The sequence below is a fragment of the Amphibalanus amphitrite genome, unplaced genomic scaffold, assembly GCF_019059575.1.
Source record: "Amphibalanus amphitrite isolate SeventyFive unplaced genomic scaffold, NRLGWU_Aamphi_draft 000870F_arrow, whole genome shotgun sequence".
NCBI lineage: Eukaryota > Metazoa > Arthropoda > Thecostraca > Balanomorpha > Balanidae > Amphibalanus > Amphibalanus amphitrite.
The window spans coordinates 68,897-93,224 of NW_024882364.1; the positions used below are offsets into that span (position 1 = coordinate 68,897).

Sequence of the window (24,328 nt, forward strand, 5' to 3'; positions counted from 1 at the left end):
TGCATAGACTGCATTGATTCTTAGCGCTAGAAGTCGTTGAATAGTATAATGTGACAAGGTTCCATTGCAGACAGACGATGTGCTACAGCAGCGTATCGGTGTACACTGTACAGTGTTACGCTTACGTAGGAACAAATTCGTAGATGAGCTAAGTATTATATTGTAAAATCGCAATGATATTTTTTCGCTCTCATGTTGCATTTTCATGTAATGGCCCTCTGCTTCCACGTTCGCACTGTTGACAAACCAAAAGGCGTAGCAATGACCCAGTTATTTATTTCCAATGCGCCAGTAGTGACGAGGCATCGTTGATAGGGGCAGAGGCCAATAACCATTAGTGTTAAGTCGATTATTTTCTCCAAAATGATCACAGCAAGGATCACTGGTGGATGTTATTACTCATGCATAACAATTAGCTTGCTTTTAATGGAGATGCTACTGCGGATATCGTAGTGGAAGAAATATTGACTAAGAAAAGACCCGTATGCAGCGTTCTTCAGACATACTGATTGGGAGCACTTAATGCTGACCACTTTACAGACACCCTCAGGGACGATTAGCACTGGCTACTGAGCAGTGGTGGCCGGTCGGGGAGCGGGGTCCGACTCAGTCGGGGCCTCAGTCGCGGGACCCGAGCCTCCCGACGCCGGCCGGTCTGTGCGCGGCACCACCCGCACGCGCACGGGGTCAGCGGGCGTGCTCAGGAACGCAGTGGGCTCGAGGCGCAGCGGCGCCGGCGGCGTGGCCGGCGCCGTCTCCAGCCGACAGTCGCGCAGCACACACGCTAGCGCCACCTTGATCTCGAACAGGGCGAACCGCTGCGCGATGCAGTTGCGCGGCCCGCTGCCGAACGGGATGTACACGCACGGGTGGCGCTTCTCCTTCTCCTCCGGCAGGAAGCGGTCCGGGTCAAACCGCATTGGGTCCGGGAAGTAGTCCGGGTCGCGGTGCATGGTGATGACGGGCATGGCGACCAGCGTGCCGGCCGGCAGCGTCAGCTCGGTGCCGGGCACTCGGTAGTCGCGGGAGCACTCGCGCTCAATGCGCATGGACGGAGAGTAGAGACGCAGCGTCTCACTGATCACCCGGTCCAGGTAGCGCAGCTCCGAGACAGCCTCGTAGGTCAGCCGGCCGCCGTGGCGCGCCAGCACCTGGTCCAGCTCGTCACGCGCCGCCGCCTGCACGGCCGGCTCCGTGGCCAGCGCGTAGCAGGCGAACGTGATCACAGTGGCCGTCGTGTCGTAGCCAGCCACGTAGAAGAGCACACAGTTGGCCACGATGCTGTCGTTGGACAGCACGTGCTCGCCGTGCTGCTGGCGGGCCTCCAGCAGCAGATGCAGGTAGTCGCGTCTGCCGGCGTCTCCGGCTCCCTCCCGGTGCGCTATCGTGGTGAGTACTACGCGCCGGAAGAACTCACCGGCTGCTTCGCTGCGCTCTGGCAGCAGCTGTCCCAGCCAGTGGGGCAGCACCATCACCAAAGCCAGACGCAGTGAGTCGTACACACTCATCGGTCGGAAAAACACAGACGCGTGCTTGGCAAACTCTGTGTTCGGGTCCTTGAACGAGTTGCAGTTGACGCCGAACGCGCAGGACGCAATGTTGTCCATGGTGAAGCGACCCGCCGCCTCCTTCATCTCGACATCACCGTGCTGCCGCGTCGTCTCCTGCAGGTAGTTGCTCAGGTTGTCGGCGCTTTCGAGGCAGAGTTCGTGCATCGCCTTCAGCTTACTACTGGAAAAGGCCGGAGACATGATGGCTCTCACCTCCTTCCATTTCCGACCGCGCAGTGACGGCATCATGTCCTCCATACACTTGCTGATAACCAGGTCACGACGGTCCACGAAGTGGTCGAAGTCCTTGATGGTTATGGCTCGTATCAGGTCCGGATCGCCGACGTACAAGACGGGCCGCATCATTTCAATGAAGCCGCACATCTTCTTGCCGCCCTGTTCGTAGTAGAGCCACTGATCGAACTCGTAGAAACAGCGCGGGTTGGGGAAGTTGTGGCCGGAGAGGAACGTGGGCGGCGGTCCCGGCACGCCGCGCGACGTCCAGAACGCGTGGTCGCGCGTGATACGGCGGTAGGCGAGCGTCAGGAGGATGGCGATGACGGCCAGCGGCAGCGGCCGCAGCAGCCAGGAGAGCGGCCACCACACGACCGCCAGCAGGGTCTCCAGCATGGTGGCGGTCCCGGTCCTCGGATAGTCTTGGGCCTGCGCACGCTGCGGGGATAGTACTGGTGCCTTGTGACGTCCCACAACACTCCACCCCTCAGCAGCACAGCGGTGACTGCGGACACAGCGTCAGGGGGCGCGGCGCGCCGCTGGATGCCGTCCGTCCAAGGTCGATAAAGGTGCATATCAGCCACTTCACGGACTGGTAGAGCTGCCGTATTTGAGGCCGGAAACCCGCCGGTGGTATACACGAAATGACTTAACGCACCACAACTATGGCCGTATGGGTTTGCTGTTGGAAAGTAAGGATAATTGTGCCCAGCGCCACATTTTACATTGTTCTTAAAAAGTACTGAGTGACCGTGTATACTGTATAGCCGACTTTCCGACCTACTTGACCAAATCCAGACCTCGGCCTCGCAATGAATGTGAAGATACTATAAGGTATGTTGGTCTTTACGTCTCGTCACAGCCTAAAGACTGCTAAAAAACCGTTTCAAAATCACTTATGAGCCATACGACCTTGTCTAGGTTGCATGTGATCTCGTGAGAAGGCAGGAGCAGTGTGCCATGTGAGGTCACCTGGGATCACCAGATACCGACCGTTTCGAGGTCACTGAGGTCAGTAGTGTTACGCAATCACGTCACCTGAGGTCTTAGTGTACCGTGTCGAGGTCACCTGAGGACAGCATTATACCGTGCCGAGGTCACCTGAGGTGCTGCAGCAACGTAAATCTGTACTCACTACTCACCACTCAGTACGAGTCCCCTTTCTCTCTCCCCATCTCTCTCTCCGCGCTCTCTCTTCCTCTCTCTCTCCCTCTCTCTCTCTCTCTCTCTCTCTCTCTCACTCTCACTCTCACTCTCACTCTCTCTCTCTCTCTCTCTCTCTCTCTCTCTCTCTCTCTCTCTCTCTCTCTCTCTCTCTCTCTCTCTCTCTCTCTCTCTCTCTCTCTCTCTCTCTCTCACTCACCCTCTTCCCTTCCATCACCGGACAAATTGCGGACTGTGCAGCGAAGCCAATACCCGCCATGGCTAGAGAGTAGCTGTCTCAGGCACCTAATCTGGCAGCTCTACAGTCGATTCTGTCGTAGCGTGGTGCAACCCGCTGTGTGAATGACCACCTACGACTGATCGATGAGTGTTGACAGCACCGTGCATCAGTTGATGGGTCGATCGTACCACTTCCGGTCGGGGCAAATATTCGGTCCTATAATGCATTAGTAAGTTTGGTTTCGTAACAATCCTACTAGTCATGTGTTCGAGAAGAAGCGCTTCAAGACAACGTTTAGGTATATATCTTAGCTTCAAACTCAAATTCAGATTTCAGATTCATATTCGATAGTTCAAGACATTAGTGCAATAGACGATATGAAAGGTAACTTGCCTGCAATGTGAGTAACGCACTACCCAACAGCATGTTATTTATAGTTACCGTGCAGCATGTGACATTCATAAACGCTGCCGATCAGTTTTACGAATGGCGGTTACAGCTGGAATTGATACCGCCTCAAATGCCCAATTTTTCACAGGCACTCGGGCGGAACCGCGTGCAAAATGGGTGTAACGTTAGATAGGGTGCGATCGGCGTCGGGATGCGGTGATTGATGATGTTACTGGCGCTCTGCGCTGGCACCGGCCCTGCGTGCGCCGTGTGCTCGGCCCACCGGCATCCGGTGATGATCTAACGGCCGCTGGCGTCACCAGTTGTAGCGGCGGTAATTATAGCTGTGTTTGGTGCCGGGCGCCAATGTCACCCACACACAGTGGCTGGCACGGACCGCTCCTGGCTCTGGCTCAAACCGATCGGCCGCTGCCGGCCCCGCCCGCGGCCCGCCAGCACTACCAGCCCCCTCTCCCGCTCAGTCTCCGTCTGTCATCCCAGTCAGGCTCCTGATGGAATGTCTGTGTTCTTTTTCAGGCGTACTTTACTTTGCGTAAAATAGTCTCCAAGGCGGATAGTCTTTTACTTTGCGTAAAATAGTCTCTCTCTCTCTCTCTCTCTCTCTCTCTCTCTCTCTCTCTCTCTCTCTCTCTCTCTCTCTCTCTCTCTCTCTCTCTCTCTCTCTCTCTCTCTCTCTCTCTCTCTCTCTCTCTCTCTCTCCGACCTCTGCTTTCTCTTGTCTGTTTCTCTGTAGCGCAATAGCTACCTCAGGTGTGCAGTGTGCACTGTAATCTGTACTTTCGGTGACGGCGAGAAATTAACTGCCGTATCGATCCCGCCCACACCAGCTCTCCTTCTGTCGTCCGCCCCGCCGCCCGCATGACTCGTCAAATGCAACGTGTCCGACATGTGCTGACTGCTGAGCAGGTGCTGCTCTGCCACGTGTCTGTACCGGACTGGCTGAGATCGGCAGTCCGGAGCCCCATACCGTCTGTACCGACCTGTACCAGCTCCTCGCGTCTGTGGTACCGGTAGAGGGTAGCTCTGGGGGTTTAGTCTGGCTCTGTCAGCGCTGAGCGTTTATTATCTATCAGAACTGAGGGTTTATTGTCGATCAGGGCTGAGAGCTTAGACAGGTGCTTAGGATTTTACCCTGTTCAGCAACGAGATTTAGGAGCCTATTTGCTTGGTCTGCTGTGGGCGGTTTAGTATCAGGCGTCAGCCTGCCGCGCCGGTCGGAGTGCGAGGGGCTGCACTGCGTCGGCCGACCCCCAGCCCGGCACACACCTGGGATTCGGTGTGCAGCGGCGGTGACGCAGGTGCTGAGTGACTCGTCAGCCCAGGGTATCGTCAGTCTGCCCGGGTGCGGAGGACGTCCGCGGCACTGCGGCGCAGCTCCTGAACCAGGTAACAGCACAACAGGCCGGGAGCCATCGAAAACGGTGACCGATTCGCACCTCACCGGTGCCGAGAGTTGTGCGGTGTTTTTATTCCATCATCCATTCGGGCTAATTTTATGCCTGCCGTCCGGTTGGCGTGCGAGAAATTGGTGCAGTGCAGACATGGGCTTGTACATATTTTGTCGCACCGTGCGCAGCGCACGCGCATCCCCACTGTCTTCTTTATTTAAAAACGTTGTGTGCCGTCAAATTTCACCCATACCTGATTACGTCATGTCAATTAACTTCACCTGAGTTTCTTCCGAATCTTACAAATGTCCGTGTATCGCTGACCACCCTCGCCACGCTGCTTGGTTTTTGAGATCTCCCAGGCACGGGTACTTGGCCCCGTCCATTCTAAATTGTCTAAGTCGGTGTATTTATAAACGGGCAATTTTCTATAAATTTGTTTGGAAGGATCGTCAAAATCATGAATTAATGCATAACAGTTTCACCATTCATGATCGAATGTATGGGCAGAGCTGTTCTAACGGCGCATTTCAGTTTTGGGATGCCTATCATTTGTTCCTTTCATAGATGACCTTCTTTACCAAAGGTCAAGGCATACCTACGAGACAAATACTTACCGCAGCCCTGTTCGCGTGCTCCCGAGTACCGAGGGTTAAATTCGCCGGTTGCCAATCTTGTCATTTCTTGCTAGGTAAGGTACCTACACATCTTCACAGTGGAACCGCTTGAACCTCGGTACCCTGATGAAAAATTAACAGTTTCGTCACGTGCTTTGATATATTTTAGCAAATCCAAAATGATAAATTGCCTCCACAGATTCTCATCCAAGGCCATTTCTCATCTGGCTTCTTCCCTCGTGTTCGCTCTCTTCGTGCTTTTAGGGCCCGGTTTGTTCTATCTGAACCGATGGAGACTCACTAGCATTTATTTAAATAACATCATTTTAGTTTTGGTTGGTTAAACCGTTTTCCTCTTTTCTTTATAGTGTAATCTCTTGTGCTTTTTCATTGCAAGATACGCAATAGTTACAAAGTACCTTACAGCACAATATCTGAATTTCAGTCCAGATTCACGCCCCGCTGAAAGGGAAGTGGTGTTGCGTTTCAGCCCGCGGAGGCCGTTTTCAGTTTGCGCGGTCGCCTGATGGCCTCTGACGGCTTCCTGGCTGCCGTGGTGCGCTGGTGGACGCCGTTGGCTCTGCTCGCTGCATTGGCGCCACCGACGGTAACCCTTTCCGGTTCGAGGCACCATTTAAACTGGCGGCGCCGGATGCCGACAGCCATCAGCTGACACCGGACGGCGGCGTCCTGGGCCCAGCCCCGGCCCCGGCGGCCAGCGACCTGACCAGATCACCACTGGCTCTGCTCTATCGACCGGTGAGTGGGATATTATTTTATGTTGTATGGTCGCTTGATTGTGTAAAACAGGCGTCGGATTTATGGTTGAACTTGCTTTGGGGTCTGTTTTGGCCGAGTCCTTCGATTTTTGTGAGTCCCTCACATGTTTCCGTGCGCCACGATACCTACCCGATACCGAGAAGATTCTTTGGAAACCATCCAATAAATACATAGGAGAAAGATCGATGTTAGTTCAATTAGGTCAGCTCGCGGTGACGCCACTAAGTCAGCCGTTCTTCTATAACTTTTACCTACTGCAGTACCTGACGTTTACTGTATGGAAAATAGTCGTTCGAACGTAAAAGCCGAACATACCTATAAACAAAATAAAAACGACTTGACTGATGTTCTCATATTAACATCACTTTATCGAATAGGCGCCAAACTGCAAATGTGTGTATTGTTTTTACGATTATTGTGTAAGTTTGTTGGAAACAACATTTGGGCGCCGACTGACGCTCGTTTACAAATGTAAAGGCCTGGCTACACTATGCGTTTTCTGCGTGCGTTTTTTGCGAGATTGCGTGATTTGCGGAATATCGTTCTAGAAAGAAACCACATTACGTTTTCGTTATATGTTTTTCATATAAACTTTTAATTAACATAATCGTTTTATTAACTTTTATATAAATATTAAAGAAGTTAAATTAATAATAACCTTTTTTCTAGAACGATATTACGCAAAACACGCAAACTCGCAAAAAACGCACGCAGAAAACGCATAGTGTAGCCAGGCCTTAACTCTGTCAGGGGTGAGGAGTTCGCGGCGGGCCGGTTGGCCAGCTCGTGCTGGGTGCTGGGCGGGTTGGGTGGCCTGCGCTGCTGGGCGCGCGCGCTGGGCGGTTCAGGCGGCCTGCCGTGCTGGGCGCGGGTTGGCAGGGCAGCCGGCTCGGCTGACGGTCGGCGCTCCCGGTCTGCCGCAGCACCTGTTACCGCCTCGGCGAAGGGCGCGGCCCGGAGCTCGCGAGTACGGCCACTGCGCCGGCCACCTCACCTGTCTGGCCAAGTACGCGGCGGCGCTGGTCGTCTTCACGGCACTAGTGGTGTTCCGCTGAGGGCATACTGCGCCACGCCTGCGCATCAACTGGAGGGGCCGATACCCAGGGAAATGGGCACGTGTGTCAGTTACAGCCATCGAAGAGGGCCGACGTCTTCCTGAGTCATTGTTGGATAAAAAGGCATTTAACTTTTAACATTGATGTCACCATCTTTCATTCGACATTCCAGCTACATACCGATCCTAGGATCAAAATGTCAAACGGTAAAAACAATGCACTCGACCAGTCCAATTTTGATCGCTTCATTTATTATGTTACCCGTGTTGCATTTGTCTTTTTCGTTCAATACATTTTTGGTTGGTGGATCAAATACGTTTCTATTGAAATCAGCAACAGTGTTTACTAATAATCGTACGGAATTTGGAAGACACATGCGAATAAAGATAATGGTTCGAATACAAATAACCCCACCTATACGATAAAGATACACTGTAGGCGCACCTGACACCTCTGGCCCCGAGTGATGACCAGACATGGTACGCCACTGACCAGTACACACTGTATCCGCGTCTGGGTGTGGTCCGGCTGCTTCTGACGGAATTTTTAGCGCCGGTTTTTCCTGCCGCGAGTCAAGGCTACCAACACAACTCTAAACAGGTCTCTGTTTATGCTTACGGCGTAAACAAGAATTCATTGCTTCCGTTTAGCGCCGAACAAGCACGGCTCTCGAGCCATCGATCACGCGCTGTTTATTTAAGACGTTTCCTGTGTTTCGGCGAGTTGGCACAGCACAGCGCGCTGAATTCATCAGACGAGGCTCATGACGCTGATTGAGTACCCACGCCAGGTGACTACCTGTCAAAGTCCATTGCCCGGTGATGTCACAAAACCATCGTAACTGCTAGCGAATCGGTATATTATTTCATAAAAGCGATACGCTTAGGAATGTTAGCAAAGCTTTTGAGTTTTTCAGTATAAAGCTCCGTTATCGGGCTTTTGTAGGAAGCAGTGTCCAGCTATCAGCGGCGTAATCTTGTGTCTTGGCGCAGCGCTGTCCGTACTTCTGCGACCGTAGGCTGACTCCGCAATCCGCATTGCGCCGCCCGTTTCCCTGAAGCGCAGACCGTCTCCGCACGGCGCCGTACGCCTTCGTGCGATGCCCTCAGCCGCTACTCCTCGCCGGGTTTCGGCCCTAGCCACGGTCCCTTCCATTCCGGGTGGTGGTAGGTCTGCAATGGTGGCAGCGGCTCATATACGAGTGGTGGTGATGGCATGTGGGAGTGTACGCTGTTTATCTCAATCCTTTTAAACACACTTCAGCCCCGACCTCCCTCTGGGTGCTCCTGGCGAGCAAACTGAAAATAACTGTTGGATGCACTAGTCAGGGGAAATAGCTGTTTGCTTACCTTATACCTAACCTTGTGCTTACCTGCCTGCCGAGAGCGTATATGGCGTTTGTTACGGCCGGGATGTCCTTTTTCTCAAAGAGGTCCGGCGTTTGGAACAGGTCGAGGTCCGGGACACCGTACTTCTTTATAGCCTGCTGCACACTGCCGACGGATAGCGCACAAATATCGCTTGAGGATAATGAGGTGCGTTCCGGTATCATCATAAAAGGTATTTCGTACCACTCTAAAAACTTCTTTATAGCTCATTTCAAGGAGTTATATTATCAACATTAAAACCATATGTATGAACGTCTGTATATTTGTGAATGTCAAAGTTGCACACCGGGCTGCCGTTTGACCAAAGTGTGGGGCGTAGGGTGTGTAGGTATTTGTTGGGATGGACCGAAATGTGTAAATTCAAAGTGTTCACGCGGCGTAACACTGCAGTTGAAATGCGAAAAAAGTCAATGTTGACGTTTGTTTGTTTTACAAGTCACTTACTTATTGATGTTTTCCACAAACTTGAAGGCAGCTCCGGAGGTGTTGATTTTCTTGATGGCGCCGGGGCTGAGTTTGTTCATCAGCCGACAGAGTACTTGTCCGTCACTGAGGAGAACGCGTCAAGACGGGCGGTCCGGTCAAACACACACGCACACGTACTCCCTCCGCCCCCCCCCCCCCCCACACACACGCGCGCACTGCCGGCCCGCCAACTACCGTCACCGACAGCGGCCGCTCGTTCCAAGGTTGTAACTACAGACGGTCCGAGCCGGTGGAATAACGTCTCACATATGTATGGACTTATCTGCCTCCCAGTTTGTTTTTTAGATTACCTACAGAAATCTATATACAGAAATCTAAAAAATATACTAAAATATATACACAGAAATCTAGATCTTATATTTTTGTTTTAGCCTGCTGGAAAAGTTCCTAAACAAGAAGTCGCAGTTTACATCCAGTTCCACAACCCGACATGTGAGCCGATATCAAGCTAAAATCGTAGCATATACATTCGGATAGCATATACATATACATACAAGATGGGATAACATGGGATAACACGGGATGGGTTCCAATTGGCTTAACACGGGAATTTTCAAAGTCACGTGGCACGTGCACCAGATTGTCCGCGGAGGGGAGAGTCGGAGACCCATCCAGAACGTAGATCACCTGGCCCACTAGAAATCCTGAAAAAAATCAGAATTTTTGGAACAGGATTTTTGGTACAGGATACGCGTAATTTACCGTGATGTGATCATGTGTTTGATGGCAAAATTTTATGCGTGCTATTTTTACCGGGGCTTGGAACTGTAGGTAAATCTATTTAGATGGCCGGCTCCGGACAAAACGTGCCACCTCTAGCTACATTACCGGATCTACATAGTGTACATTTTACCAGTGACTCATCATCCCTGATTCGACCCCTATATGATGTGTCATTTCGTATTCCGTACCGTAGCACGGCCCCGTACTCGGCGTCAGAGGGCCACGTCTCGCCCGTGACTGCCTCGATCCAGCGCTGTATCTCCAGCTCCAGGGCCGGGTCGCGATGACCGGCCTTCTGTGGGCACCGGACAGACACGGAGAGAGGTGTCAGCGCTCTGCTGAGGGCCTTATCAAACGCAAGGGGAACACCAATAAATGTGCGATAAGCATGCAAGAAAACGTGGTCAGTCATCCGCGAGCCCATTCTCGCCGCACCCGCCGCTCTCTGATGACCAAGTTTCGCCATCTCTCCGCAAGATGGCAGCAGCCTCTACCCCGTGCACGTATACTGTGCCGCAACACACACGCGTACGGCGGAACACGACCCCCGGCCGTCTGCGCTTCCGAACGTGCCGGGCGTCGGATGACAACTCTCGGATTGCAGGGTTGTGCTGATTTGGACCAGCATGGACATTTGAAGAGAGCGCTGGGGGTCGGCTCAGATCACTGTATAGCAGAAATCTTCGTTGACCCGAAAGCCGGGATGAAAACCATTATTTTTGTATGCCGGAACTGGAGGGCTTAGCCTCCCACACATACTCTCTCTCTCTCTCTCTCTCTCTCTCTCTCTCTCTCTCTCTCTCTCTCTCTCTCTCTCTCTCTCTCTCTCTCTCTCTCTCTCTCTCTCTCTCTCTCTCCTTCCCTCCCTCTCTCCGCCTTCCTCCCTACGCTGTTGATCTCTCCCGCTCTCGCATGGTGCACCTGTCGCCGTCACCGCCGGCCCGTCACTGGCCGGCGGCCCCTGACAAATGGCCGCCTCCTTTGGTCGGCGCCCCCATCACAGTGTATCTGTCATCTGTGAGAGGGAGCGCGGCCCACCCGCACCTGGCGCCGTCTGTCAGATCCGCCCCGGCGGCGCACTGTCAGATCCGTCCCGGCGGCGCCCTCGGACAACACCTTCACACCAACGCACACAACTATGCGTTGGTGCGTAGCTTTTTTTTGCCTACCTGAGTACTCACTGCTTGAGACCGAGATTTAGGGTAAAATAACTATCGACATTGAGGCTGAAGTGGCCACTACAAAGCCCATGTGCGGAGCCGAGTGCTGTTCCTGCCCGGCGTTACTATTTTTACATGTCTATTTGTGCTTGTCGATTAGTTACATACGTATGTCTGTCTATCTGTCTGTTTTGCCGTCGGTTCATCAGTACGTCCGCCTGTCTGTCTGTTTGTGTGTGTGGTTAGGTTCCAGCTGGACACAGACGGACGCCATGCTGAAACGACACCTGTAGTGACTCCGTCTGTCCGGCATGTCGCCGGCAGCTGTGGCAAAGCGGAATGCTGCGCTGCTGTCTCCAGCTGCACGAATGACGGTAGGTTTTATACTTCGAAAATAATCTTCGAGCTTTCAGAATACCGGGTTATTGTCTGATGTTCTCTCTCTCCCTCCCTCCCTCCTCCCTCCCTCCCTCCCCTCCCTCCCTCCCCCCCCCTCTCTCTCTCTCTCTCTCTCTCTATCTATCTATCTATCTCTTTCTCTCTCTCTCTCTCTCTCTCTCTCTCTCTCTCTCTCTCTCTCTCTCTCTCTCTCTCTCTCTCTCTCTCTCTCTCTCTCTCTCTCTCTCTCTCTCTCTCTCTCCTGACGGCCCTCGGACTGCAGAGTGGCCCCTGTTCCCTCACCTGATCGGGCACAGACGATGATGTCAGCTCCGTAATTAGTGCCGTGCGAGTGGGCGGGCCGACATTTGGCTCTGCGCCGCCGATCATTCTGGCAGTTACATGCATTTTTTCATGCATGAATTTCTGATCTGGATGTTGGATCCTGATCTAGGTGATTTTATCACACGACCTGATAATGATGGCAGATGGATAGCTCCCTGTTCTTGGCCAGTGGCTATATTGATTGTTGAGCCCTCTGCCAAAATAATGCTCCATTAACGTCCGCCTCTGATAACATCTGACGAGACAGGAACATTTGTCTTGCTTGTCGATAATAGATCTGAGAAGTCGGCCTTTATGATCATCTGCCTCATTGTAGTCGCCAACATCATGCATTTTTGTCGCATTAATGGGCGGTTAAAGGATGCCGAGATCACCAGAACCCAGCGATACCTACTGCGGTAAGCTAACAAAACACAGTCGTGGGACGTATGGAAGCAGATGTGGGTACCCTCGTTCCAATGCCAGCTGATCGCTCAGCTGTACTGGACCTCTTTCAAATATTCTTCGCATTGCGCCTTCAGAACAGCAGCAATCGCAACAAGCGTCCGCAGAATGCGAAGCTCATTAATTACGGCATTTTTTGTGTTGTAGGCAACTGTTAAAATTAAGTTGTACACAAGTATAGCCTTGACAAACGATATAACGTTGATGTTTATTATCTTAACGTGCGGTGGGGCCTAAAGAAGCCTAGCATATTTTGTCACGCTGTAACGTGGTCGGATGTCACTCTGACCGTTTGAATTCTTTATGAGAGTCACTACTCGCCAAGCCTGCCAGCCGATTTGCTGAGGCCGACGCAGGTAAACTACTGACACGACGGAAGAACCGCTGTCGTGAGGCTCCTTTGGCCTGGAGTCGCCGGAAGCGAGAGGCCACAGCTGTCGCTCCGGTCTCTCGTAAAGAGGCTGAACAGCAGGCGGTCCGGGCGGCGCCGGCGCGACGCCCGCTCCAAACTGCGTCACTGGGCCCGTCTAAACAGGCGCGCTGGCACCGGCCGCCCGCACCCTTGGCTCCTCGTATTTATAGCGGCCACCTTCTGGTGAGTTCAGCGCGAGTCGGCTCCGCGAGAGGACGTGTCCCGCGCCGGTCCGCCAGCCCGCCCCGAGCCGACACCATGGTGGTACGTCCGCGTCTTCCTCCGTGTGCCCGCTCGTATGTGTGCTCACAGGGAAAGGGAACTGGCGTGTGAGTCAGTGACGCTGGCGCCGGTATCTGTCTTCGATGAGCTCCGCTAGCCAGGTGCCCTAGGAGGCTGCTATGCTACCCCGTGAAAACGGTATGGTACCAAGGGGTTGGTCTGTATCCCTGAGAGCCAAGTCTGGTCTTAGAGGGACATGTCAATTGCCTCGAAAGACAGACATATTCCCTACGAGAACGGTCTGCGCCCCTTAAAGAACAAATATGCTCTCAGAGAGGCATGTCGGTTTCCAAGGAGGTATAATATACGATACTATGCGAAACAGACACGTTCCCCTTGAGTACAGACGATTTGCTCTGCTGAGACAACCCCCAGCCCCGAGAGTACGACCTGTTTCACTGTTAGGGTAGCTCTGTCACTTGGCGACCCTCGCTGACAAGCCCGTCCCCCTCTGACCTAACACACCCTCCCACCAGCGCCGTGACCCCGCCCAGGAGAAAGAGGTACTCGAATGGATCGAGGCCGTGACCGGACAGAAGCTCCCACCAGGCCGCTATGAAGACGTTCTCCGAGACGGCATCGCCATCTGCAACCTGATGAACAAGCTGTCGCCAGGCTCCGTCTCCAAAATTCAGACCAGCGGAGGCTCCTTCAAGCTGCGCGAAAATATTGAGAGGTGAGACGGAGGCGGGATGGAGACGGGATGGAGACAGGACGGAGACGGGACGGAGACGGGACGGAGACGGGACGGAGACGGGATGGTGACGGTTCAAAGACGGGACAGATACTGGAAGAAAATAGGGCGGAGGCAGGATGGAGACGGGACGCGGGAAGGAGACTGAACGGAAACGACTTGCAGACTGAACGGAGATGGGACGAAGACGGGACGGAAATGGGACGCGGAACGGAGACGAGACACGGGACGGAGACGGGACGGAGACAGGATGGAGGTGGGATAGAGAAGGGAACGAGATTGAGGCGACAGATGGAACAAAGATTGAACGGCAACGAGACATATAGTCGACTACAGAATGATGTTCCACTCCTCAGAAGCTATCAGTTGACCGGACGCTAAGTTGTGCCGTTTATCACGCAATTAAGCCGTCGATTGTGAGCATTGGGACAAAGCTATAATTTGTGAACTCAGCCCGTGTGATGCGGCACAGCCTACCACTCCAGGCAAATAATTATTGCCTGTGAAAAATGGAACATCATTTTGTAGTCTAAGTCGACTATACATAGATGGAACGGGGAACGTGACGGAAGCTGGACGGACAGACGGGACAGAAGCGGGACACAGAGACTTCACTGAGAGCGAAGACGGACAGAGAGACGGGGAGAAGGACGGGGCAGAGACGTGACTGTCTGGCAAACGGCCGAGCCACGACGATGAACAAATATTTACAGGGCAGTTTGGTAGCGGCATCATGTTCTGGCGCGGTACCAAATGTTTGCCGTAAACATGGATCACCTCTCATCACCTGTCAGAAATGAGCCCTCTCGTGATGACGCCAAGCCGCGGCATTCTCCGCGTTGCCCCTGACATTCCCCACTCGCGGTTATGGTCGCGCTCGGAATCTGGCACGACGCGGCGCGCGCTGATAACCCCGTCCGGTCCCAGGTTCCAGAAGGCGGCCAAGGCGTATGGCGTCCCGGAGGAGGAGATTTTCCAGACGGCTGATCTATACGACATGAGGAACATCCCTCAGGTGACGCTGTCGCTGTACGCGCTCGCCCGCCTGGTGAGTCCACCTGCCGTAAACGGGCGCCGTCGGCCGCCCAGTCCCCTTCGGCGCAACGCTCGGGGTGAAACTGAACCATTTCCCTCTCGTTATTCAATGTCACGCGCGCGGTTTTTTTTTCTCCGGACGGGTCCACCTCAGTGTGTCTCAGCTTTCTCCGCTACTGCCAGCCTGGGTTTTAGAGTCTAGCGGCCCCGGTTGGCCCCTCCACTATCTTTATCCGGTATTGGTCGCTTCTAGCCAGAACGGTGGGTGCCAATAGAGCCGGGGCTGGGCCGGGACTCGCCGGCCGCTGTCAGCGGCGGCGCCCCAACAAAAACATGACGGGCGTCGTCACCTGCTTTGAAACGCTGGTTGACAAATGAGCTTCTGAGTTCTGGCCGGCGCCGGGCGGCGCGCACGCAAAGCAGCGCTGCACTCCGCGGTCGAAGGGTGGGCACAGGTGCGCGGGGAGGGACAGCCCGCGAGAGGGGAACTGCTGAGAGGGGGTAGCCCGCGGGCGTGCGGGTGTGGCCCGATGGGTGAGGGCTGCATGTACGTGCTAGAGGGACTTAAAATGATATCATAAATGGTTCGTTTCCGGGACTGCTAGCACGGAGTAATGAGAAAAGGATATGTTGCTCATGTTCCTTCGTTTCGCGATAATAATGTGTGTTACTGACGTTAAATCGATTTAGCGTCCAGCAGCTATCGGACCGGTGACGCCTTTGCCCTGCCGTCCCACAGACCCAGAAGCATCCCGAGTACAACGGACCCTCGCTGGGACCCAAAATGGCGGACGCCAACAAGCGAGAATTCTCCGAGTCGCAGCTGCGCGCCCACGAGGGCCAGCTCAACCTGCAGATGGGCTACAACAAGGGCGCCTCGCAGGCCGGCCACGGCGGCATGGGCAACACGCGGCACATGTGAGCGCGGCCGGTGAACGGGCGGGCGGGCGACGGGAGCCCGGTGGGCGGCGCTGGCCGTGGGGCGGCCCAGTGACTGTGCTGGCAAGAGAGTGGCACACCGGGGCAAATTATGGACCCGGTGGACCGCGGGCGAATGGAGCATCGTGCAGAAGCCAGCAATGGATCTACTGGGGCGGTTACTACACGCTCCAGAACTCTCTTCACACTTTATGCGCACCTTTCAGCCGGGTGTATCGTGATGCGTGTGGATCGGCCTGGTGCCAATTTGACTGGTGTCTGAGCGGTATGGCGTTACCTTGTTATGCGGCCCCTCGTTGAGTTTGGACTCGCCGCGCTTTGCTCTGTTTCAAACGCACACAGCGTATGAATGTAGAGACTGGATGATTTTTACGCTTTGCTGCTGCTGCTGAATGATTATCGTTAGAGTAACTCTTGTGATGCGTTACAATAGTTCCTTGTTTGACTATTTGTTAGCCAATGCTTTTTTCGTATGCGAATGGTGATGTTACGGATAATCCACTACACTACTGATTTCAGGTGTTTCTATGAGCGCTGTTGGCGACGAGTGTTTGTTAATATAACAAGTTACATTGTGAGTTGGGTGTGTTGAACATTGTAACACATCTAAAGGAAAGTAACAGCTTGTTAACCATTCGAGCCACAAGATGAAAAGCACCGGATAGTTCAATCGAGAACGTGCCCTCGGATTTACCCTCCTGGCGTCAACGGTTTGCCTACAGTTGAAACCATTTAAATTTCATGTTCGGTTAAAGTGATTTTTCCTGCAAGTAATTTAAACGCAGATAATCTACCAACTACCTTGATCTAGACAGGTCACATTAAAACTTAACGATCTCATTTCAGCCGAATCGCATTGTTAGGCCAAACATATTCAATGTGTTTCCATCGCTTCAGCGTGTTCCTACCTATCTAGTATCTATCAAATGTAATGATAGACAAACTGATCTTTTATGGTTCAACATGACCTTGCAGGGCTAAGCATACGGTGGGATATAGAGTGCAATATTTAATTCAGTATTCAATGGAGACGTATTTATCTTTAAGTATAAACGTTAAGTACATATGACTCTCGGTAAAAAAAAACGCGCATTGAATTTTTCGCATCGACTAGAATATCGGGGTCGCCAAATTTACATTCAGGTAGGTGCGGGGGCCGTCGGGAGGGAGTTCACCCTGCGTACCTCAGCAGCGAATTCGCTCGGGCGCTCTGGAAATGTGCTCGCTCAGTCGGGGTCGCAGAGGTTATGGTCGGCCGCCGGGAGGGGTGTTGGCTGGGAGCCAATCAGAGGCCGGTTTCCACTCCGCCTCCGCAGCCTGGCCCCGGCCCGGCCCTCCCACACTATATTCGCTAGGCCCAACACGCTTGGATTGGTTAGTTGCCCTGTCATACCCTGCCCAGTATCCTCAGTACCTATATCGCGGTCAAACGCTGTCACGATCGCTTTCCTTTCGCCGTGCCATTGTCCCGTCCTACTCTTTCCTACCGCGTCGTCTCAGTTGACCTGCTCTGCCCTGTTCCGTCGCCCAGTCGACCGGCCCCGCCCTGTTGGTCCTGGCACAGGGTCAGCCATGAATTAGCCCCTGATCTGTTCCTGTTGGCCGCTGGTGCACCGTCTCTACCCCCCCCCCCCCCCCGGCCCCCGTGCTCGCTCCACTGGCCACCCAGCACGAGGTCCCTCCCCCCTACTCTCAGGTGGTCTGGCGCGATACGCTCTACCATTGTGTTATGACACACAAAACGCCGCTACCTCGCCCCCTCCCCCCCATCCCGATCCCGTTTCGGTACAGCCCCCCAGCCAACCTTCCCCGGCAGGGTGGTGACTTTCTATCATTTGCGGCGCCACGTGTCTCCATCTGCCGGAGTAAACTAAGCGGCTAGAAATGCATAGTTACTGTACCGAATGAAATCGTTTCTCTTGGCACGAAATTTGTCATTATTGTCGTATCAAGAAGCAATCCAGGTTTGCAAAAGTAGGTATAGGTACAACATGTAAATGTTACGGGTCATATGCTAACTTGGGCAGTATGCAAACTACCCGGGCAGTATGCAAACTACCCAACAGCCCGGGCAGTATGCATACCGCCCGGGTAGTATGCATACTACCCGACCCCTTGGGCAGTATGCATACCGCCCGGGCAGTTTGCATACTGCCCGGGTAGTATGCATACTACCCACCTTTTCTCTCACGGGCAAGATGTTTACTCGGGCAATATGCTGACCGTGGCCCGTGAGACCACTTAATGCAATAGCTCACATATACATGTCAATGACAGACGCTTTAACCCGCGTCGGGGCGGTGCTCGGCGCCAGTCGTGCCGGGCTGGGGGGGGGGGGTGAACACCCTGTTCGACTCCCGTGCCACTTAGCGGAACAGAAGTAAGCGGCATGTAAGATGCGGTAACCGGCATTCGAAATAGCGTCAAAGATCATGACGAAAGTGCCCTAGTCATTTTTAAGGTCAGGTCAAAGGAAAAGGCAACAGAGGCTATCAAAGATCAAAGTTCGTCTTTTCATTTTTTTTTTTTTATAAATTCGCCCATAACTCGGAAGATAGTAGAGCTACAGCGCCGCAGAAAGACGCATTCGATAGCTCTTTTAGCGCTTTCTGGAATAAATACCCGAAGCTGATCTAAGTTCAAAATTTGACCTGAGGTCAAGGTCATGACCTGACATGAAAAGGTCATGTTGTTTATCAGCCACTCCTTATCGTCGAACTGAACACATCTAAGGTTGTTTCCATGACCATCGCTCCAACCCCAGCCAGCAAATCGGAGCTTTCCCCGTACGGGGAAGGCCTATGGCGAGCTTGGGGCAGGCTCGGGGAAACCCCAACCGTTCTCTTGGGGAAAACGGAGCGTTCGCTTGGGATTTGAGACACTTTGTACGGGGAACTTTGTGCGGGATTCGTACGGGGGAAACGGTATAACTGCCCAAGCGTTCCCCAAACGTCCCCCAGGTTACCCCCGCGCCGACTATGGTTAAAACCCGTTGTTAAGGTCGGTTCCCCGTACGGGGTTATCGAACATTTTCCCCAAGAAGATCCTGTGCGAGCCCCGCACATTCCCCCACCCGGCTATACGGGTTTATACTTACTGGAGACCTTCCCCGATCGGGGAAACCGTGATTTTCCCCTAACGTTCCCAGACCTTTTCCCCGCGCGAGCCCCAGCCGTTCCCCGACTTGGCAATGGCCCTACTGCCTTGTCTGCTTTTTTCCCCGTACGGAGAAGCCAGTAAAAACCGCACTGGGAAACAAATCGGGTCCCATCAAAATTGACAATGACTATTTATTTTGTCTGTAAACATACAAATATTTGTATAAACATACTTGTTTACATACAAACAAAATTGTCCACTTGTTTCCCCGCAATAGGGAAACGATAAAACCACACAGGAAAATAATTAGAACCAATCCATTTGGCCATGCCTGTTTATTTCCAGACTTTCAGGACGCTTCAACGACTAGATCAAAACACAACAGTCGGCCAAGCATGGTATGTGTCTGTACCACCACAGCCTATACTATTTTTATGTGGAGTCCTTCATTTGATGAAAGGTTAACATGCTTGATAATTGATATACTCGTTAGAAATCAAGACAAACACTAAAAAAGTTATTATTCACTTAAAATACATTGTGAACGCTTAGCAGGTGGCAAACATTACAGCAGCAGCGCAGCAGTGACAAACAACAGGTGACGAACACGAGCACTGGTAACCGGTCTAACCCCAGTTCTAACACGTCGAACCCCAGTTGATCCTCTGCAGTAGGAGTCTGTTCAGCAGATTGAGAACGACGGCTTTTCTGTAGTCTCCCTACAGCTGGTCCGGCCTTCCGTTCAGTAGTGCCCTGGATCCACAACTCGAGTCTTCCTTCTGGCTGTTTCAGACACATCTCAGCGGTCAGCTGCCGCTGAGAGCCACCTTGCTATGATCCATGTCCCAGCGCATCTCCAAGAATTCTGCGGCTGTGGACAAAAACAAAAATATGTGCACTTGTAGGTATATCAATCAGGTTTTACAGCTAGCTACTACATGAAATGTCCTTTTATGGAAACTTCAGCTTACGCTGAAATATGTTGAATGCCATTTTATGAAATTACACTTATCTATAACTTTTTTCCACGAAAAGTGCTTAAAAAATGAATGTGATAAACTTTGAATAGTTAATTAAAACAGGAAATAAAAATTCAATAATTAAATTTGTACTTCTAAACATTTCTCATTCCAGGAAAGTCATTAGGTAATAAATGTTTTACGTCTATATTACGCCTTACGAAGTTCCTCGTGAAAGCACTTGACAGATAAATGGACGCCGTTTGACAATTAAAATCAGTTGCTAGTTTATCAAGATAACAATGAAGTCCCTTTCACAAACAGAGCTGTCTAGTAGAGCTGCTGAAACAGACTCTTTCCGAAGACAAAAAAAAAAAAATGGAATGCGAAAGCCTATTCAAATACATGTATTTATTACAATCGTGTCAATCGTTCGCACATCCCTGTAAGGGATCGTGATTTCATGTATTTAATTAATGGGCTCTCGCATGAGATTTTCTGGCTGTAGAAAGAGTGTGTCTCAGCCTTTAGACTTGGGTGAAGGACAGGTTGTTTAACAGCTCTAAGCTAACCCCCACCCCCATAAACTGCTTACCAGCTTCGCCTGGAAGTCGCTCTTCGGTTGCTCATGCGAGCAATTACGCATTAACTCCACGCCGGGTTTATACTGCTGTTGTGGGTTCTGCCAAGTCCCGTCGGAAGCCTTCCGGTCGTAACCGGCAGACGTCCCTCTAGAACAGAAGCAGATAAAGCATTAGGCTGATGACATTATATTGTCCGGGCAATTTAAGGATAATCTCAGACGGAGGTTGATGACCTCAGTCATTTTTACGTCATATTCTGCATACCCTAGACAGTGATCAAGATATTGTGTGTATCGGAAGCTTTGTCTTTTACAATAAATTTGAGTTAGTATCATCGTCATTTTATATCTATCATGGATTCGTTACAATTAAGTGCTTTAGTTCATTACCAACACAGCATATCTTCCTCGTCGAGCTGCGTCCTCCGTTGGTGCCGAGTCCAGCTTCTCACGCACTGACCCCAGCGGTAGATCACGACTTTGGGCACAGGTCAGTCAAGCGGTCACCACATCTCGCCGTTCACCGTCTTCGTTCACAGCTCTGTAGTGTCGCCGCACTCTTCAGTACCAACCATTGTCTGACCTGGAGCGGTACCTAGCCCACGGCTTGCTCACACAACCGCGCGGCGCAGTGACTCTGGACCGACTTCCCCCTTCGTCCCGTCTGACGCGTCGGCACGGCCCCATTCACGATGACAGATGGCGACAGGGGACGCCCCTCAACCAGATGTGCGGACGGAACCGACGGCGGCCGGCCGTTGCTACCCCTCCCTCCCCTCCCATCGCTGCGTTGAGGCGACAGTTTCTAAGTCGTAAGCAGTGTGTTGTTGAAATTTTGATGCTTTTGTAATTTCAATGCGATGAGTGATGACAGAAGAAAGAAAACGTAATGTTTATGCCACAGCAGTGCGAGAAGAAACATACATCCTGAAAGTTGTCAAAGTAGTTTTTACCTCAAGGGCACCAACGTTCGTTCAAAGTAATGGCGTATGCGTGTCCTCATCCACACGGCTTAGCAGGCCCCGTAAACCAAGACGGCTTTTCCTCTCATTTAGGTCGAAAATTACATAGATCCAAGGTCTACAATCAAATGGCTGCGAATAACCGTTTTCATGATAGGTAACTGTTACACAATTGGTAGACATTTGGTCCAGATACGGTGCCGATTTGATAAAATTATCAGACATTATTTTCGATTAAAACACTGAAATAAATAGGTATATGATATGAAGATATGAAAAAGAGATTTGGTGCAAATTTGGTCACTGTTTGATGCATTCGCCAGATCACCTGTCATGAAAACGATTATAAAAATCGTTATATCGTTACATTTTTTATTTATTACATCTCCCTTCAATCGATGCATGAGCCTATAGCTCTAGAACTGCTCCTAAGACTGCTTTTAACATTCCCAAGATTCAATTTTTCTTTATTGAATGCTTGTTATATTACATGCTGGAAGTCGATCTCAAGACGTCCTACTGGCGGTTGGGATTCGTCTGGGGATTAAGTGTAAAATCCCGAGCGGGGAATTTCAACAGTTCCCCTACTTTTCCCCAATCAAACTGTTCTTCAAAATGGGTCGGGGATAACGCACCCTTCCCCGTACGGGGAATCTGATCTTTTACCCGACCGAACCCCAACAGTGGGGTTTGATTGGGGAATGCTGCTCTTCCCCGTACGGGGATCGGTGTGATTTCCCCATGTCTTTTGAACATATTACCGATACAGTCGGGGAAGGGATGGGGAACACGGACCGTTCCCCGATCCGATAGGGGAATTGTACGTTCTCCCCAAGCTTTCCCCAACACTGTCCCCGCACTTTCCCCAACCGAATTGCTGGCTGGGACACGTCTCCATAAAAAATAATGGAACAAAGAACAGGCGTCCTTGAAGTTTCTCCTGTCAACTTCTTAGGGAGACTGTGCAAAATTGACTTGACCTTAAGTCATTGGTATGATAGGTATCAAAATTCAAATACGTGCACTTTGAACCTAACGTTACTCTTATTAATCGCTTTAAGTTTCAAAGCGATCGTTCGGTCCGTGTAGCAATGGCGAGCATTCTAACTTTTTCTGGGGTAAGGTCGCTTAACCTACCTGGTAACCCGACTATAACAACTTGTAACGTCTTACATGCAAATGGTTTCATGCAACATTAGCTATTGAAACTATAATAACGCCCTCTACAGGTCCAAGTAAAACATCATTTCACCCTTCGATCGATAAATCACGTTTGACGGCAAAAAAGACTTCGCGATTGAACAACGTTACTTTTTAGAATTTAGTCCGAACCTTTTATCCTTTGAATAGAAGGATTCACCGCTAAGCGCAGAGCCCCCGCTAAGCGAAGCTTGTTGCGGTAACCCTGCCGTTTACCCTCCGATCGCGCAATGCTGGTTCTATGGCAGAATTTGGAGTCCAAAGTTTAAAGTGCGCACAGAGCCGCGCACGGCCGGTCCTCTCACTGACTTCGCTTGGCTACGGCCTGCCACAAACCGCAATCATACCTGTAAGGAGGCTCATTAAACGTCAATCGCCCGCCTCACGCTTCAAACCCGGACTGTTATAACCGGGAACGCGTGCTCTCACCACGCGGAGTCCAACGCTCTACCGACTGAGCTACAGGACCGGCCAATACTAATAGAGCCATTAATGCTTTTTAAAATGGACATGGAATACACAACTTCAAGACAAGAAGCGGGCAGTATGCAAACTGCCCGAGCTTTTGGGCGGTATGCATACTGCCCAAGGGGTCGGGTAGTATGCATACTACCCGGGCGGTATGCATACTGCCCGGGCTGTTGGGTAGTTTGCATACTGCCCGGGTAGTTTGCATACTGCCCAAGTTAGCATATGACCCGTAACATAAATACGGCATATTCACAGGTGGCGGTAAGTGAGATAACCAAATGTGACCAAGCAAGATTAGCAGCTGCCAAGTGTCAAAGCTCGTTTGCTGATTTCAAAATTCAACTTTTTATCACGCATAGCCATAGATATGTTTGGCAAGTTTCCTTTCGCCTTTGAGAAAAGAAATTAGGTGAACATGAAACCTGAGAAAACGGTAGCTTTCCTTTTTAGCGCCGATCAAACGGACGCGACCGGTATAAGTAGATGCTTTCCAATTAAGGAGGTACCGATTACCGATCTATTGATATGACAATGTTTTTCTTTCCGTAGGCGAACAGGTAAAGGCATTGGCCACTGAGAAACTACGCGTTTACGATGGGTCTTTGCGCGACAATGGAGCTGCGCTAAAATTTGTAGTGTACTCACCCCGACTCGTGGCATGGTGTGAGAAAAGAAGGCGAGGGCTGACAGAAGCACACGATCGAGCCCAGTACCGCGCACAGGCAGACGAAGGGGCGGACAGGTGACCCAGGGACCGATCGGGTCACTCAGACACCCCAGGTGATGATCACGAAGGCGAGCTGACGCGATAGTCGAGCGCCGGCAGCAGAGCCGACAGAGGGACTGGTGAACCGGCTCCCGGGCCTCACCTCAACCGATTCCTCCGCTAGACAAACTGATCGGGCCAGAACGAGCCAAGTTGTACACAGCGCGCCCCTGTGTTTTCTTAGTATACTGATAAAAACGAGGAGAAGACCGTTTCCACGGTTTGATCTGATATCAGTTCGGTCCGCCGGTTAGTTTTGGAGCAATGATTCATCAGATGTTGTTTGTGCCAGAGTCGGCGCCGCTCCGGTCGACAGGCGGCGGGGGTACCACGGAGCGTGAGAGAGAGAGAGAGAGAGAGAGAGAGAGAGAGAGAGAGAGAGAGAGAGAGAGAGAGAGAGGGAGAGGGAGAGAGAGAGAGAGAGAGAGAGAGAGGGAGAGGGAGAGAGAGAGAGAGAGAGAGAGAGAGAGAGAGAGAGAGAGAGAGAGAGAGAGAGAGAGAGAGAGAGAGAGAGAGAGAGAGAGAGAGAGAGAGAGAGAGAGAGAGAGAGAGAGAGAGAGAGAGAGAGAGAGGATAGAGAAGC

General features: G+C 51.8%; 3 protein-coding genes and 2 long non-coding RNA genes across 6 annotated transcripts; 2 read left to right on the forward strand and 3 right to left on the reverse strand.

Moving 5' to 3' along the window:
* Window positions 1-260: 260 nt before the first annotated feature.
* LOC122367436 (cytochrome P450 9e2-like) lies at window positions 261-2,326 on the reverse strand. The gene has a single exon (XM_043340507.1). It carries the CDS (start codon window positions 2,178-2,180, stop codon window positions 567-569), a length of 1,614 nt encoding a protein of 537 aa, XP_043196442.1. The 5' UTR covers window positions 2,181-2,326; the 3' UTR covers window positions 261-566.
* Window positions 2,327-5,484: 3,158 nt separating this feature from the next.
* LOC122367441 lies at window positions 5,485-7,734 on the forward strand. Its single transcript, XR_006254058.1, has 2 exons — window positions 5,485-6,343; window positions 7,288-7,734. It is a non-coding gene; the product is annotated as an uncharacterized LOC122367441 (long non-coding RNA).
* A 513-nt stretch (window positions 7,735-8,247) lies between these two features.
* Window positions 8,248-23,856, reverse strand: LOC122367440 (muscle-specific protein 20-like). 2 transcript variants are annotated; one of them, XM_043340515.1, is made up of 5 exons: window positions 23,625-23,856; window positions 10,205-10,308; window positions 9,252-9,356; window positions 8,792-8,912; window positions 8,248-8,591 (listed from the first exon to the last, which is right to left on the reverse strand). In XM_043340515.1, the coding sequence occupies exons 1-5, from the start codon at window positions 23,637-23,639 to the stop codon at window positions 8,532-8,534; spliced, it is 405 nt and encodes a 134-aa protein (XP_043196450.1). In that variant the 5' UTR covers window positions 23,640-23,856; the 3' UTR covers window positions 8,248-8,531. The 2 variants fall into 2 exon arrangements, with proteins under 2 accessions (XP_043196450.1, XP_043196449.1); XM_043340514.1 differs by having other exon boundaries at window positions 10,205-10,311.
* Window positions 12,874-16,283, forward strand: LOC122367439 (muscle-specific protein 20-like). Its single transcript, XM_043340513.1, has 4 exons — window positions 12,874-13,019; window positions 13,514-13,713; window positions 14,659-14,779; window positions 15,506-16,283. Exons 1-4 carry the CDS (start codon window positions 13,014-13,016, stop codon window positions 15,686-15,688), a joined length of 510 nt encoding a protein of 169 aa, XP_043196448.1. The 5' UTR covers window positions 12,874-13,013; the 3' UTR covers window positions 15,689-16,283.
* On the reverse strand, window positions 19,468-20,999 carry LOC122367442. Its single transcript, XR_006254059.1, has 3 exons — window positions 20,737-20,999; window positions 20,359-20,494; window positions 19,468-19,675 (listed from the first exon to the last, which is right to left on the reverse strand). It is a non-coding gene; the product is annotated as an uncharacterized LOC122367442 (long non-coding RNA).
* Window positions 23,857-24,328: the final 472 nt, after the last annotated feature.

Excerpts from the sequence above, each read along its gene's own strand:
- LOC122367436 (XM_043340507.1), bottom strand. The coding sequence starts at position 2,180 with ATGCTGGAGACCCTGCTGGCGGTCGTGTGGTGGCCGCTCTCCTGGCTG.
- LOC122367439 (XM_043340513.1), top strand. Across the intron at positions 13,714-14,658 it reads CTGCGCGAAAATATTGAGAG|GTTCCAGAAGGCGGCCAAGG; the intron begins GTGAGACGGAGG and ends GTCCGGTCCCAG. Across the intron at positions 14,780-15,505 it reads TGTACGCGCTCGCCCGCCTG|ACCCAGAAGCATCCCGAGTA; the intron begins GTGAGTCCACCT and ends GCCGTCCCACAG.
- LOC122367440 (XM_043340514.1), bottom strand. Across the intron at positions 9,357-10,204 it reads GAGTACGGGGCCGTGCTACG|TGACGGACAAGTACTCTGTC; the intron begins GTACGGAATACG and ends CGTTCTCCTCAG. Across the intron at positions 8,913-9,251 it reads TTTGTGGAAAACATCAATAA|TGTGCAGCAGGCTATAAAGA; the intron begins GTAAGTGACTTG and ends ATCCGTCGGCAG.